This window comes from Mytilus galloprovincialis, chromosome 6, assembly GCF_965363235.1.
Source record: "Mytilus galloprovincialis chromosome 6, xbMytGall1.hap1.1, whole genome shotgun sequence".
Classification (NCBI taxonomy): Eukaryota; Metazoa; Mollusca; class Bivalvia; order Mytilida; family Mytilidae; genus Mytilus; species Mytilus galloprovincialis.
The window spans coordinates 14,500,589-14,516,615 of record NC_134843.1 but is presented as its reverse complement, the minus strand read 5'-3'; the positions used below and the strand labels follow the sequence as shown (position 1 = coordinate 14,516,615).

The window sequence follows — 16,027 nt, the reverse complement described above, 5'->3', positions numbered from 1 at the left end:
CATGTATAATAGTCAATTATCAATATGTGTTATTACGCAATAAGTCAACTAGCAGTATTACGCAATACTCAGAGTTGGATTATAACCACGAAAACCAAACATAGCAATACAACAAGATGTATTTGAAATAAGGAATAAATAAAGGCAACAGTAGTATACCGCTGTTCAAAATTCATAAATCGATAGAGAAAAACAAATCCGGGTTACAAACTAAAACTGAGGGAAACGTATCAAATATAAGAGAACTATGTGCTATGTGTCCCGTGGTACATAAGTCTACCCACGAGCATTGTTGAATTTGTTACGGTTTATGTTATAACAATATATTATACTCACCAACATCAAATATGAAAAATAAGCATACAACAAAAACAACTGTTTTAAGGTAATGCATTGCTTGCAATAATCCTGTGATTGTAAATGTGCATATAATGTATTCAGTAGTAACTTGGTGTCTTTGTGGTGCTAAGAGGTATATAAAGTAAGAGATACTTTTCCGTTTTTTTTATAGAATTGTAAAGTTTACATATATACGTCAAAAGTACAGATCATGATAGACTTTGCTTTACCTGGTACAACTCTTTGGGAAATGTTTAGTTGTCAACGTCTGAATTAAGTATGCCTAGCAGATGTTATGATTTAAGTGCACGAAGAAATCTTGAATGAACGAAACGTATATGTTGTGTACTGAAATCATACATATAAGTATGGTATCTCTAACTTTTCAAACATGATTTAAATACCACTTCACATTTTGTTTTTATCGAGAGAAATCAAACCCAGGTAACAAACGAAAACTGAGGGAAATACATCAATTATGAGAGGAAAAAACGGAACAACAGAAATACTGAATTGCACCAAAAGCAAACGCCTATGCAATATACATAGACACGGACTATTTTATATGACTTGGTTATCATTTAACATGATATATAGCTATATTATAGGGAACACGGTACTATTACATTTTCCCAGCATTAGGTTGGCCTCTTGTGTACCCAAGGCAGGTGAAGAAAGTCAAATTAGTAGCGCTGTAATTGGATCTAAGGGAAACAATATATTTTTTATTTATCTATGAATAACTGCAGTGTGTATATTTATAATATAAATTTTGAAACCTATTGAAATATTTTCTAGAGAATTATTCGAAAAGACTTTCAAAATTTAATAAATTTAGTGCAAAATTATGATGGGCATGAATAGCATAAACAAGCTCCGTTGAAAGTTGGTCATGATCCTATTTGGCTTTAATTTTTAAAACAGACTAATAAAGTACTAAAAAGTAAAATCACAAAAATACTGAACTTAGAGGAAGATCAATTGGGAAAGTCCATAATCACATGGCAAAATCAAATAACAAAACGCATCAAAAACGAATGGACAAAAACTGTCATATTCCTGACTTGGTACACCACATTTAACTGTTTTATCCAGGTTTTTATAATAAAAAGTGGTAAATTCAGAAAATGTTAATATTATCACCTATGGCAGAATAAATAGTACCGTTTTCCCTATACAAAACACTCATGTATATTTTTGCAATAATACACGACACAATAAACCGTATCCATTTGTATATCATCCTATTCACTGTCTTGATATTGGAACCAGACTTGGGGGCAATTACATTTGAATGTAATTAATTAAATTACACATTACATTGCAAAAATAATCAATTACACTTATTACACATTACATAGTTTTTGAAATGTAATTAATCAAATAACAATTACTTTACTAAAGTAATTAATTAAATAACGCATTACATTTCATCATAACTTTTTTAAACAATATATATCATGTACATGTGTATATAGCATGTGTAAAATAGTCATGTACACTTACAACATATTTTTTGCATTGTATTTGATCATCATTAGTATTTTTAAGGTTTTTTTATTTAGTCTGCATCTCTCTGGTTTGCACACTTTGTTTCGACGGGATCTGATGTGGCAGGTACTGCTAGATCCTAAGGTGTTTTGATAGAAGGGAGAATGTATTCCTATTAACTTGCCAATACATTAAGGGGTATTTTAACATCTTATAAATGAAGCCATTAAATTAAACATAATATAAATAAATAATTTATAAATTAATTAAAAATTTGACTCTGTTTTTCTACTTTACAATTATTCAATAGTATACTTGTCACTAGATTGAAATAAATTTTGGTTCAAACAATGTATTATGTCTAAATATTACCAGTATTTTGCTAACTAGATAACATACATGTAATAGTGGTATGGTTCCTAGGCTGTTTTATCACACATTTTAATCAGATTAATTGCAGTTTTTTTTTACAGCTGATAATTTTTATTTCTATAATCCTTTTGTGTAAACTAATTTGACAAAATGATTGTGTGCAGTGATTTAAAATTCTGAATGAACTGTCTAAGAAAGATTTACACAGTTGTTTAACCATGCCATGGAAGTAATATTAAAATATTCAATATTACTTCCATGACCATACATACTTGCATTGATAGTATGTATAAACATGTTATCAATCTATTAAGATAAAGATCTTTATCAAAAACTGAACTACACCAATATATGAATCTCACATTTTTTTTTTAAGTTATAAGACTATTTAGCATAAATTTTTGTATGTCAAATAAAGAATATTTATATTATCTCTATTTTTTATCATTAACACCACAAAAGTACATGTATGCATGTAATTAAAATGTAATTCAGAAGTAATTGAGCATTACATGCTTTTTCATTGTAATTAATTAAATTACCATTACATATAATTGAAAAAATGCTCAATTACACATTACCTTCAATTACATGAAAAATTGCAATGCATTACACTTAATTACCATGACATTTTCAATTACCCCATCCCTGATTTGATCGATAGTAAACAAAAACACAAAAGGCACTGAACCTGTATTTATTGTAAAAAAAAATATATCACATGAAATGTGCAGTATATCAGTTCCTGATATTAAAGGATTGTATCGTCAAATTGGAATACTTCATTAACTGGCTCCACTGAATTAAATATTATGGCCTAAAACAAAGCAAAAAATATCAACAATCGTATGTCTAGATCAGCAAAGGTTTGGTTATTCGTCTTAAGTAATAATTCATATTTCTAAACGTTCATTCTTTTCTAACAATTCGAATATACAAATTTTAAGAAAAGTGTTTTCTTCTGTTCGTGATGCGGTTTTACTATTTGCCCACAACCGAGTTGTATTGATCAACTTCAGTTTCCTGAAAAGTGTTAATAAACTATTCATGGATTTTTATTTAGGTATTTTTCTCTAAAACTTAGGATTAGCAGCTTGGTATCTTCATTATTTCATTAAACGTTGCACATGTTATCGTTTCAAAGTTTTAATTACGAAAGACAGTGCCAAACTTCTTTTTAGATAAATGTGAACTGCATTTTATCTGCAGGACTTGTTTGATGGCACTCTTTCCATTTTGAACTGTCAAAAAAGAAGCAGTAAAATGATTTCACGTAATAAAGTAACTCCAGATAAATCTTACATTCATGTTTGCATTTTAATCTTTCATTTCGAAGAGATGTTCTTTTTAACATTTAGTTTGAGTTTGGGTATATTTCTTTTTTTGAATAAATTTCTAACAATCATGCAGACTTTTTAGAATATTTCCGATGATTCCATTTGGCCATTTGTAAGCGTTCCATTTCTACATAGCAACATTCAAGCAGCGCCTAAAGATTGGGTTGATATCTAAAAGTTTATACGTTTTTCCAGTGCTTGCGTTTCAAATCATGATTACCTTGAAAGAGGCAAAGGGCTCCTACTAATTGCATAAATGCTTTTCACGGATGCAATTACGAGTTTGTAGGCCGTTGTGGGATATCTCCGATTTCCTTTTGTTTTAGCACAGGAATTGTATGCTTTGTCTTGAAATGTATGTTTTAAATGGTCACTTGGTGTCTTTTGGTATTTTATCTAATAAATGTATTTTCATATATGTTTTAATAATTCTATTTTCATTTCAGTTTCAGAAATGTCCATTGTGTGTTTAAATCAAATCGTTTAAAATCAAATTTTAAATATTTCTAACTTGAATCGATATGTGTTTGTCCATTCATTGTCATTTGTAAATCAGGTCATTAAAACATAAGTCTACGTACCTGAATACCTACAATCGCTGCTAGTAATAGAATAGCATCAATAAAAATGAAACCAGCTTCTAAAATAAACAAATTAATACGATTTCGAATTGGTAAACATGTAATTTAACATTGTTTTCAATCAATGTCACGTTTATATTTTAGTCTACCTTTTTTACAATTCAATAAATTTTAGTAATTGAGAAAAAAATCCTGAGTTTTATACGGGGAAGAATACGACAAGAGCAAAATGAATTACAAAGTATTTGTAGCAGATTGAGATGTGATAATAACGTTAATGAGACAAGTATCCTTCCAAGTCACCACAATGTAGATGTAATTTACTACAAGTCGCCCTACAGCCTTCATTAAAGATTTAAACTAATACAGTATGGCCAGTAATAAAAGGCCTTGTTAATAACACTTTGCGAAACAATATAAGTAACGAGGTTTGCTTAAAATAATGTATGTTTTAAAAAATGAAATCTTTCTTACACATGTAAATATATTATGTATATATTACACAATAAATCCAAATATAATGACAAAAAAGAGGGCGATTTCTTTCTGAATGTAAACGTTTGTCACTTCAAATCATTTTACAAAAGTTTAATTCGTTCTAGTTTTTTGTTAGATATTTAGAAATATATTACGTTAGACTCCGATTTATGATTTATTTCAAAAATACTTGATTATTGTTTATCATTTCATATATAGGTCTTTATAGTCGACTTCGCGGTGACGTCTTTTTGCGATTTTCTAAAGTTATTTATATATTTACATAAGACAGGATCCATGTATATATTTGTGCCATTAAAAACCATTCTTCCTTTGTTACATCGCTCGCAAAAAGGTCATGGTTGATAAATATATAATTGTATACAGGCATTCCGTGCAATGAGAAAAAAATCCAAATTTATCTGATGTACCTGAAACGCCTGCCACGCCTGAATTGCCTGCTACACCTGAAACGTCTGGTAAGCGCTGTCCTGCACTTTGAGAATTAGTAGCTATTGGTAAGACACTGTTAGATACAGCTGTAATGTAATGAATCATTACACTATGAATATACAAAGACATTTTTGTATTGAATTAATATTTCAATTCAACCGAAATTATCTTCACAACTTTTAAATTTCAAATGATTAAATGCAATATTATTTTATTATTAATATTTCACCTTTTCAAAAATGATAATCTAAATCTTGAGATAAGTATTTATATATTCCACAATTTGGTCAAATGAATTATTTCATGTAATGTTTATTGTTATCTGGTAAAAACGTATGAGGAGAAATAAGGCGGCCCGATATAAATTCAAAACTGATAAATCTTTCGTATTGCTATACTTTTGTAGATATTGTTTTTTAACACTTGTGTCCTTCTCGCGACTGTCTAGTGTGTTTGATAAAAAATGTATTGGCAATTTGGGCAAATGTTTATCGTATCAAGATTATCTTCAATGAAGCTGTGTATATGTTACATACGGCTTAACTTTCGTATTATGTTTACGAGATTGGTCAATATGATTGTATTGCAGCCTCGACCGCAGCAATAGGTCAAAGTTTTGTCAGAGATAAGAACTATATAACACATGATCAAAACTGACAACAACATATGCTTCCTCTTTCATATAATCTAATATCACCCCCGGTTTGTTTTTGGCTGCTCAGTCGTTAATTTTCTCTGATATATCTTGTGTATAATTGTTCGTCTTTTCGCCGTTTTTTTTTCAATGTTGTTGTCAGTTCTACATAAGGCATCAAGGCAGTTTTAAATATGTCATCCCCGATTGTAGGCATAAGTTCAACCTCACATCTCGGAACTCTTAGTTTAATAGCTTCTTTATATGCAGAAATCTCCTATCAAAGAAGTCATGATAAGAAATGCAAACTTTAAATATCATATCGACTGGGAGATATATTCTTCCGTACTGCATATACCTCATCTACATTTGAAAGGAAAAAAAGAAAAAACAAATATATTGTGCATGTCTTACTTGGTGAACTTCCAGATGTCGCCATAGTTGTCACTGCAATACATAAAAATAAAATACTAGTGCTTTACTTATGGTTATTGTTTGCTATATCTATCAATATTAAAGTTAAAATCGTTATAGAAGATGCAATTAATGGGGCTTTGGTATCGATATTTTTTAAAATTCATCTTTTCAAGTGTTCGTGATAAAGATGAATTCAGAATGCATAACGATTATAATATGTAATGGCACTGTATAATTTATACTATTAAACGAAAAGACCTCATTTTGTGTGTCGCTTCTCTTCCTTCTGCAATAAATTAATCATAATGCCTCTCTGTCCTATATGTACCAGGCAGATTCGCGTTTGTCATCCATTCTTATGATTATATAGTTTGGATTTTTTTTGGAGAAGACGAAGGAAAAAAGGCGTCCGGGTATTGTTTCCGTCATCAGACCGACTTTTCAGTCATAGACAAGACTTCCGGTTCTAAACTTATAAACATATTCGGGGACAGGACAATTTTTTTCACGATATTATGCATGTATACTTTGATTATACTGCTATAGTATATAGAGACTCTATAACTAATATAGCGGTGATCGCCTTGGAATTGATAGTTAATAGCAAATACACTTTATTTATTATATACGTATGTTAATAGTATACAGAAACGCGAAAAGTCATCGAAATTAACAGAAAAGAACATAACGGACTTTGGCAAAAAAAAAAAAAGAAAAGAAGAAGGCTTAAAACAATTGTCCTGTCTCCAAGTACCTTTGACTTATGATACCTTTTCTCAAATTCTTCAGACAGTTTTTTTTTATAAATATTCATTTTACAACAGTTTACATACTTTCAACCAATCTCTAAATGCCCGCAATTTCGCGGGTGTGTTCTAGTGATTATTAACGATCTTTCGTTGATGTTATTATACTTCATAATTCTGATTCATTACAGATACATATATATATTTTTAGAGCGATATCTGAATGTATAAAACAAACACAGAGTTGCATGGCTAAATAAATTCATAAATGATGTATTGTGTATTGAGAAAGACGCCAGTACGCACCTGATACCTAATCTAAATCATTGTAGTATTGCTAACATATGTTTTTTTTTTATCGTCGCATGAAGAACGTATACATCTATATTTATACGTGTGCATGTAAAACAAATTTCGATGGTCTAAATACAACACAAACAACATTTTCAAAATTGACTGAAAGAATGAAAAAGTATATTTTAACAAAACTCATTTGACTAACAGTTCGAACAACTGATGTTCATAAACCTTGCTGACTACCATGCTTCTGAGATAGCGTGGCACCAAATCGCCTTGCACTGTATCCGACATGCTTGACCAGTCGACCACCTAGGCTTCACAATAATAAAGCGTTTAGTCGCCGTGTATTACCTTTCCTCGTCAGTTTTAATCTAGCGTCATAATATAGTACATGATATATAAGGCATGAAGATGGAATTATTACAGATCAGCTGAATAATCTATTGTTACGGATCCTACAAATGAATGCAATATGCAATCACATAAATTATTATATTAAGTACGTCTGAACCAGTGACAACTCTGCAACCGATTTTATCTATCTGATCACCAGCAATAATGAGGATATAGGGCTGACAATACATTCTGTATACATAATTCGTCTAAACATCAGCCCAACCATGTTAGATTTCGCAATTTTTTGTTCTTTCCTCGCCGGGATTCGAACTCCTTCTTCTGAGATATCGTGGCACTAAATCGCCTAGCACTGTATTCTACTCTCTAGACCACTCGACCACCTAGGCTTCACAATAATTAAACTTTCAGTGATACATTTCCTCGTCAGTTTTAATCTAGCGTCGTAATAGCTTTCGGTGGTCGGTTGTTACCTTTCCATGTCAGTTTTTATCTAGCGTCGTAATAAATATATATGTATATATAAGCTAAATCGATTAAACTAAGATGTCAAGAGAGACATATATTAAACATAAAACGATATGGACAATTATGGGAATGATTACAATTCCCCGCTCTGGTTTCAGCAATGAGCAAAACACTTGTCAATTGATACATTAGAGAAGAAAATCAATTAAAAATACAAGAAAAATTAATTTTTTTCCGATTCATTTAATATTTTACTTTGATAATTTTCATATCAAAAGCCTTCACCATTTAGAGTACATTTAATAGTATGTTGCTTATTATCAAACACTACCTGCTGGGTCTGGCACAACTGCTGGGAGATCACAAACTGTCTGTAGCTTTTCACACGGTAAGCAAGGTGGAGCAGCTGTCACAGATGGCACAGAGGGAACTGTCAATTATAGAAATCAAAACATCATTATGAGGATAACTTTGTGAATAGTACAATACCTTGAATATTTCTCCAATTTTCAATATTCGTAGAACGTTCAGCTTCAATAGCTCTAAATTAATATACAAAAGGTTTTCAGTGAGCGTTCAAGTCTAATGCGTCTTTGTCTGTAATGTGTACAGTTTCTATATACTGATGATTACCAACGACAATTGGTATCCCAAGAATGATAATGAATCAACATCACACAGAAAAATTATTAAATTTCTAGGCACATAATAGACAGACAGATATCAGACAGATATCAGAGGGACATTCAAACTAACAAGTCGAAAATAAACTGACAACGCCATGGCAAAAATAAAGAAGACTAAAAACTGAGCAACACAAACGCGACTTAAAACATTGGGCGATCTCACGTGCTCCGGAAGGGTAAGCAGATCCTGCTCCACATATGTCACTCATTATGTTGCTCTTGTTAGTACAAACCCGGTAATAGATGGTAAGGCACATTCGAGAAAAGGAACTGGATTCTTTTTACGACATTAGGAATATATCCGCTATTATAACGGTCAACCAATTGATGGCGTCCGTCAAACTAAAAAAGGAATAATTCACCACTTGGAAATATTTGTTAAATAGCTACCTGGTGAGCAGCAACCCTTTAACAGAAAAATCCTGAGAGAAAATACAAGCCCTGGAATATCGTTTTAGCTTGGAGAATGATGCTTCATAAAAATTGAAAGTATACAATTTGGAAGCTGAAATTATATCTTTTGTTGTAATGATTAAGAAATAATTGATGCAAGCTATACTTTATTGTAGTTTATTTTTGCCCGAGCGATAGTGAGGGCTAAAATAACACGAATATAATGACTACTCATGTTAAAAATACAATAAAGTATAGCTTGCATCAATTATTTCGATTCTGATTAAGAAAATTAAGGTAATTTATATGTCCGATGTGTATAAGTGTAAAGCGATTGTGAAGGCTCTTCCTTGAACCTCCCTTTTTCTTTGTAAGGAAGCAAACGGCTGGCACTGTGATTTTTTAGAGGGAGGAGTTTTAAACAGCCAGCATGAACGGTTGTCGTATCTAGATCAAATATGCCAATTTCGGAATGCAACACATAACAGTCATAATAAATGAATTAGTAACAACATGTGCATCATTTATGAGTTTGGAAATGTTTTAAGTTAATGAAATATATTAAATGCATGCCAATTTGATAAAATTCATTAATCTGCAGTAGTCAATATACGCATGTGCAAATTTTTTTTATTGGATTTAGAGCATGGATTTATTCATAAAGCGAAAGAAGCACGTCATATTAGAATTTGCTTTTAATGTCAATATGTGGATGTAAGTAAAGATATGATGCAAACTAAACTGTACCTGTTGTATCCTTTATCTCTAATTTGTTTATAACTATGAACATGATGAATGCAACACGTGCATTTCGGCTACACAAGAATAATCAAAAACGCAAAGCAGTTGGATGGTCAAACTAAAAAACGCAGTAAAAGATGAGCAAACACAAAAGACAACTCCGAAACTGTGTGACAAATACATCAAAGTTTCATACAAATTTGAAATGCAATAAGTGCACGTAGAGCTGGATCTTCACATCGAAATTGATTCCTTACTCCTTAACTTTTGTAGTAAAAACAATTGAACACCCAGCAAACACGAATATATAGATTACCAGTAAATATAGCTAAATGTAATATCTAAACGTTAGATGTTTATATCTGAGAAACCTGTCATACGAACTTTCTTTAACAATATGTTTATAGCTATATTACAAATATTTTTAAATTTTTTATTTGATATGAAAATTAAATAATGGCATGATTTGGCCACTAAACTGGTCGTTTTATAACAATAAAAGTTTAAAACTGCAGCGAAAACGTCGTGACTGTATCAAGCATTGATAAGATGGTTTGTTCAATTAAGGTATGACACATACACAGAAAAGCGAAATCAGAGACCTTGGTTATATTCTATCAATTATATAGGGCGTTATATATGTATATATATATAACTTACCGATATGATAAGAGTGCATTCCAAATAACAGTTGTCGCATAGTAAATTTCAGGCATGTTAATCCGAAATAGTTATTAAAGGTTCCAGGCTTATAGTTTTATAATATACACAATTGTTTTCTATCTTTGAAGAAAGGTGTATGGGGATGCCAGTATGACATCTTACACATGTCAAAATTTATTTATTTGACGGCTATATTCACGTATTCATAGAATTATTTAATAAGATATAAAAGTAACAGCTTTATAAAATCGATATTTTACAAATTTTAAGATCTTTGAGTTTACCTTGAAGTTTGGTGTTTCAGTAAATATTTTTTTTATTTTGATAGACAAATATTCGTAAAACTAACAGATGCTCCGGTAGTGTAGGCAGATCCTACTCCAAATGTTTCACCTTGCTTGTTGCTCATGTTAGTTATCACCACGTTGCAAGTCTAATTAGGTAGGTCATTTCTGTGAAAAAGGAACGGTAGTATTACTACGACATTCGGAACATATCCACTTATATCTATGAAACAGGTATACCATAACAGCCAACCAACTCGTAATGGCGGTCGTAAAATTAACGAAAGGATAATTTTAACTTTAGCATTTTGAAACATCTTTTGTAGCCAAAATACAACAACATATTGCGAGACAATCTTTATTAAACCATTAAGATATATTCCTTATGTCGTAACTACAATACCCTTCCCTTTTCACGAATTTGACCTACCGAATTATACTATTTACCGGATTTGTAATAACATAAGCAACACGACGGGTGGTACATGTTGATCTGCTTACCCTTCGGGAGCACCTGAGATCTCCCCAGTGGGGTTCGTGTTTCTTGGTGTCTAGTTTCTATGTTGTGTTTTCTGTACTATTATTTGTCTGTTTGTCTTTTTAATTTTAGCCATGGCGTTGTCAGTTTATTTTCGATCTATGAGTTTGGCTGTCCTTCTGGTATCTTTCGTCCCTCTTTTAATGTAATATCACCAACCTTCAAGTTATTTCTTGGGTGACTGCATACTTATCCAATCTAATAAACACTTAAAAGTTAATATTAAACAAGGAAAATAAAAAAAAAATAAAAAAAATACACGTTTCGTCATGATTTGTTGACATGTTCGGTGTTAAATGTATATCGATTTAAACAGTAGTTAAAACAAATATGTACGGGAACTTCTTTGTTTGTTCTAAAAGTTTCACCAAAATGAAGACACGACTGCTCATGCATTTACATCTTTAAAAATGCAATGTACACTTGCTTAACTATTTGGTGAAAATTTCTAAATTTCTAAATTTTTCAAACGTTTGGTATTTTGATATTCTAAAACTTTGATCAAAATTTCAAAAATCTAAAATTTTAAAAACTTTTTAATATTTTGAATTGTCAAGTGAAACACGGACCCACACGCAGTAAATATTTAAAAATGAAACAGAATTGTTTAATGTTGAATAAAATCACCGAAAAATATTGAATTATGATATTACCTGTCGATCTTCGAAGTAAAGATGCACCCGAGTTTACGTCCTTACAGAAATTGCACGGTGGAAGGTTACTAGCATCAGATTGTGAGACGGTACTCTTTACAGCTCTTACAGTAGGAAATGTACTACTATTTTCATCTGAAAACATTAAATCATAAAATGTAGACATCTTTGGTAAATACATCATTTTTCATCTTAATTTCTTCATATCTATTACGTATGTATAATTCTTGTGAAATAACGCTAAGATCTCAGTAGTTCACCTAATTTCTATATACGGGCCCTATATACGTGTTCTCAAAGTATGTATGGAGATAAACGGCCACACGACACTGTTTTCAAATTGATCATTTTGCAGGAGCAATGTTTACGAAAACAATGAAAATATACCAGATTGATATCTTAAATGATTTTCTATATGAAACAATTTAACAAAATCTACAATGTTATTGAAATTCATGGCATACAGTTGGTAGCAGACAAAGCATTACATGTAAAAGGGATGGAAAAGTTAACGCGACGTTTACTCGTGTTTAATTTATGTAAACGCCGCGTTTACTCTGCCTTGACTTCGACATTTCAGTAGACATAATTAGTAGACGGGCGTTTACTTTACGTTTATTTCCGCGGTAACGCAAAAACGGTGCGTTTTCTAATTTTATAAAGAGAAAATTGATATTTATTTTCGCGTTTTCTTACGTGTAAACTCGAAAAAAGGGCACGTTTTTTTAATTTTTGTAAAAGTAGTAAGCGCCCGTTAACGCAGATGTAATCGTATCTGCTGTTAGGAATGATGACCAATAACTCATATTATTCCACTGTTTATAATATTGATAGTTTAAAAAGTATTCGGTTGGTTGAGACTATCCCATGTGTCATTGAACAAATCTTTATATTCCACTCTCAGTATCATATTCCCCTCTAAAATGTCGGGACTAAATCATGCGACGTTACGCGCGGTTAATATACATAACGTCTTTTAAAAACTTCTTATTTTCTAAATAGACATAGCAAACATCATTATCTTGTACAAGTTTATTTCAGACGTTAAAACAAAAAGACTAATAATCAACTTTTTATCCGTACTGTTTATCAATATATGTCATGTTTAGTAATAAAAACAAGCGGATAAGAAGAAGAATGTATGCAAACTAATAATTGATGTTCAGATAGTAAACAAAGCATAGGCAGTAGAATAAAACAATAATGTCCCTTGGCCTCGAGAGATATGAAGATTTTTTCACCCTCGTGAAATATGAATATTCTTGGGTGAACAAATCTTCATATCTCCCTCAGTCAACGGAAATAGAATGTATAATATTGTATACAACATAATTTTAAAGCCGTTATTTACAGTTATTACTACTGGTTTTTTTTTGCAATTAATAAAAGTTAGTATTTCGAATTAAAAAAAAAATGAATTGTTATGGTTATGGTTTTAAACACTTATACGTAAAATGATAGTACAAAAATCCTTCTAATAAAATCTGAAAAAATGTACAAATGTACACGAAGTTATAATATAATTTACATAATTAGTTAACGCGCGTTGACTTTCATGTGAACGTAAAAATACATTTGTAAAATCTGTAATAAACGCCCGTTTACTTTTAAGTGTACGTAAAAAAAAATTGTGAAATCTGAAGTGAACGCCCGTTTAGTACTAATTAAACGGACACAGAGTAAACTTGCGTTTACTACAATAGAAATTTTTCATTTTGAACGCGTTAACGAAATTATAGTAAAAGCGCGTTTAATAGTAAACGTAAAAATTGAAGTTAATACGAGAAAATTAAACGCGACGTTAACGTGCGTTTACTTCATATAATACTTGGTCTGAACCCAACTGTATGTATATCGTCGTCTTAGCATCTTTGAATACTTTGGTCATGGACCGTGTGCACGTGTTTTTGTTAGATGTATTTCTATTTGTATCCATCTGATACATTTAGCCGTTTTCAACTGTATTTGATAGTTTGTTTTAATGTTGTACTGTTCACCACTGTACCTGGTTAGAAAGACCGGGGTGTGAATGGGGTGTGCGGGGGAAGGGGGGGGGGTGAGATCACACTTACATGTTGAACTTCGCCAAGTTCTATATGTTTGTGCCTGTACAAAGTCAAGAGCATGTAATTCAGTGGTTGTCATTTGCTGCTGTGTTACATATGAGTTTTCGTTAATTTTTTGTTCATTATTAATGCCGTTAAGTTTCTTGTTTGAATATTTTTTATTTTGTAATTTTGGAGCCTTTTAGGGCTGACTATGCGTAACAAGTATGACTTTTGCTCGTTGTTGAAGGAGGTTCAGGTAGTTATTAATTTCTGTGTTATTTGGTCTCTCGTGAAGAATTGTGTCATTGGCAACCATTCAACATCTTGTTCTAAATGTATATGTTTTGTTTTGCTTTAAAGGAATATGCTTACAGGAATCTACATCTTTTTACAGGTACATGCAGAAAAATTACCGTGCGTACTGGTACATAGACCGTGTGAACATTAGGACACGAGATAGTATTACGAACCTATGTACCGAGACACACACAATACTGAATTGGGAATCGAAAACAATATCTCGGATTGTACATTAATACTGTTTAAAACGAGTTTACTGTTTGGTGTTTAATGAATGACGTTCTTGCCGAGAAAAACAAGAATTACCTATAAGGGTAGTTTTGTCTTCGAGGATATCAGTACTTGTAGATTAAACATCAAATATATTTTCTTTGATATTTGATAGCAAGGTTTTAAAAAAGTCTACATACAAGCCCTCGTTAAATATCTACTTTGTTGATCATTGAATTCGTGGTTAACCTATGCATCTGGAATCGACAAAAAATGATATTCCAGGATTCAATTGAATTGCTTTATATGTTTCATGTCAGGGTATTTAAAGCCACCTCCTGGGTATGTTTTTTTAACCCATTGACGGCAGTTCGTGTGCCTATAATTGCTTGCCTTTACTTCATTTGAACTTTGATGGAAATAAAAAAAGAAAATGAGGTGTGATTTTAAATGAGACAAGAGACCAAAATGACACAGAAATTAACAAATTAAGGTCACCGTAAGACCTTCAACAATGAGCAATCCCATGTCTCGTAGTCAGCTATATCAGGCCCAGAAATGACAATGTAAAAATTAATGGCCTAATTTATGTACAAAATATTAACGAAAAACAAACAACAGGCAACCACTGAATTACAGACTCCTGACTTGGGATAGGCACATGCATAAACAATGTGGCGGGGTTGAGCATTTTAGCGGGATCCCAACCATCCCCGGATAGTTATATCATTAGCAATAATGCAACATGTTCTTTACTTTATTATATACTCCTTCATAACCTATAAGCTACCTCTGTTGAATATTACTTATCTATAATATTACAAGGTACATTTTTATATATGTGTAGTTGAATTGGGAGATAGGTTCATGTCAAATGAGGTATCACATCGTATATTTATAAAACCTAACATGGCAATACCCCTGAAAGCATTTTGACGGTAAAGTTCTCCTCTGAAAATATTAGAGTTGTTTTATTTGCAAATCCACCAATTTGGGTTTTATACCCAATTCAAAAGCTATCATATATTATTTCAGGTTGTTTTAGTCGAAGTAATATAAGACCTATTCGTATTAATATTGCCGGTTTGTGAATTTTGAATTGACAATAAATTGACCATACCTGCTAATAAGTAATAATAATAAGAATTTGCAGAAACTTTCGTTATCCTCATACACAGATAATAGTATTCAGCGCCGCCTGCAGCTGAGCTTAAGCTGTTATCACTTCTAGAGAAAGAAAAAAAATTCAGAAAACAATTTATCATACGATCATTTCTTTTTAAAGAAATATTCGTGTATAAAAATGGTGTCTTACTATTTATTTGGTAACAAATAGAGTATGCCACATATGTTTGTCTATGCATGTCAAGAGAGAAGCTATAAGAATTACCTGATAAAGAAAAAATATCATAAATAACGTACCTATTTCAAGTAAAAATCTAAACCAAAAGTGCCTTATTACAAGAAAAAAATTAAAATCTCAAACACAAGAATCGAAAGGAAAATAACTGTCATGTTCCTTACTCAGTACAAGCATTAACA

General features: G+C 31.5%; 1 protein-coding gene across 1 annotated transcript; it reads right to left on the bottom strand.

Annotated features, from left to right (window-relative positions):
* Positions 1–2,883: 2,883 nt before the first annotated feature.
* LOC143077996 (uncharacterized) lies at positions 2,884–15,701 on the bottom strand. Its single transcript, XM_076253030.1, has 7 exons — positions 15,606–15,701; positions 11,928–12,062; positions 8,301–8,399; positions 6,099–6,131; positions 5,029–5,136; positions 4,121–4,179; positions 2,884–3,019 (listed from the first exon to the last, which is right to left on the bottom strand). Exons 1-7 carry the CDS (start codon positions 15,655–15,657, stop codon positions 2,954–2,956), a joined length of 552 nt encoding a protein of 183 aa, XP_076109145.1. The 5' UTR covers positions 15,658–15,701; the 3' UTR covers positions 2,884–2,953.
* Between the last annotated feature and the right edge of the window lie 326 nt (positions 15,702–16,027).

What these genes read in the sequence shown, in the direction of transcription:
- LOC143077996 (XM_076253030.1), bottom strand. Translation starts at nt 15,657, where the DNA reads ATGAGGATAACGAAAGTTTCTGCAAATTCTTATTATTATTACTTATTA. An exon ending in AGTTGTGCCAGACCCAGCAG is followed by an intron (nt 6,132 to 8,300) that starts GTAGTGTTTGAT and finishes TATGTATTGCAG; the next exon opens with TGACAACTATGGCGACATCT. An exon ending in CAGCGATTGTAGGTATTCAG is followed by an intron (nt 3,020 to 4,120) that starts GTACGTAGACTT and finishes GCTTTGTTTTAG; the next exon opens with GCCATAATATTTAATTCAGT.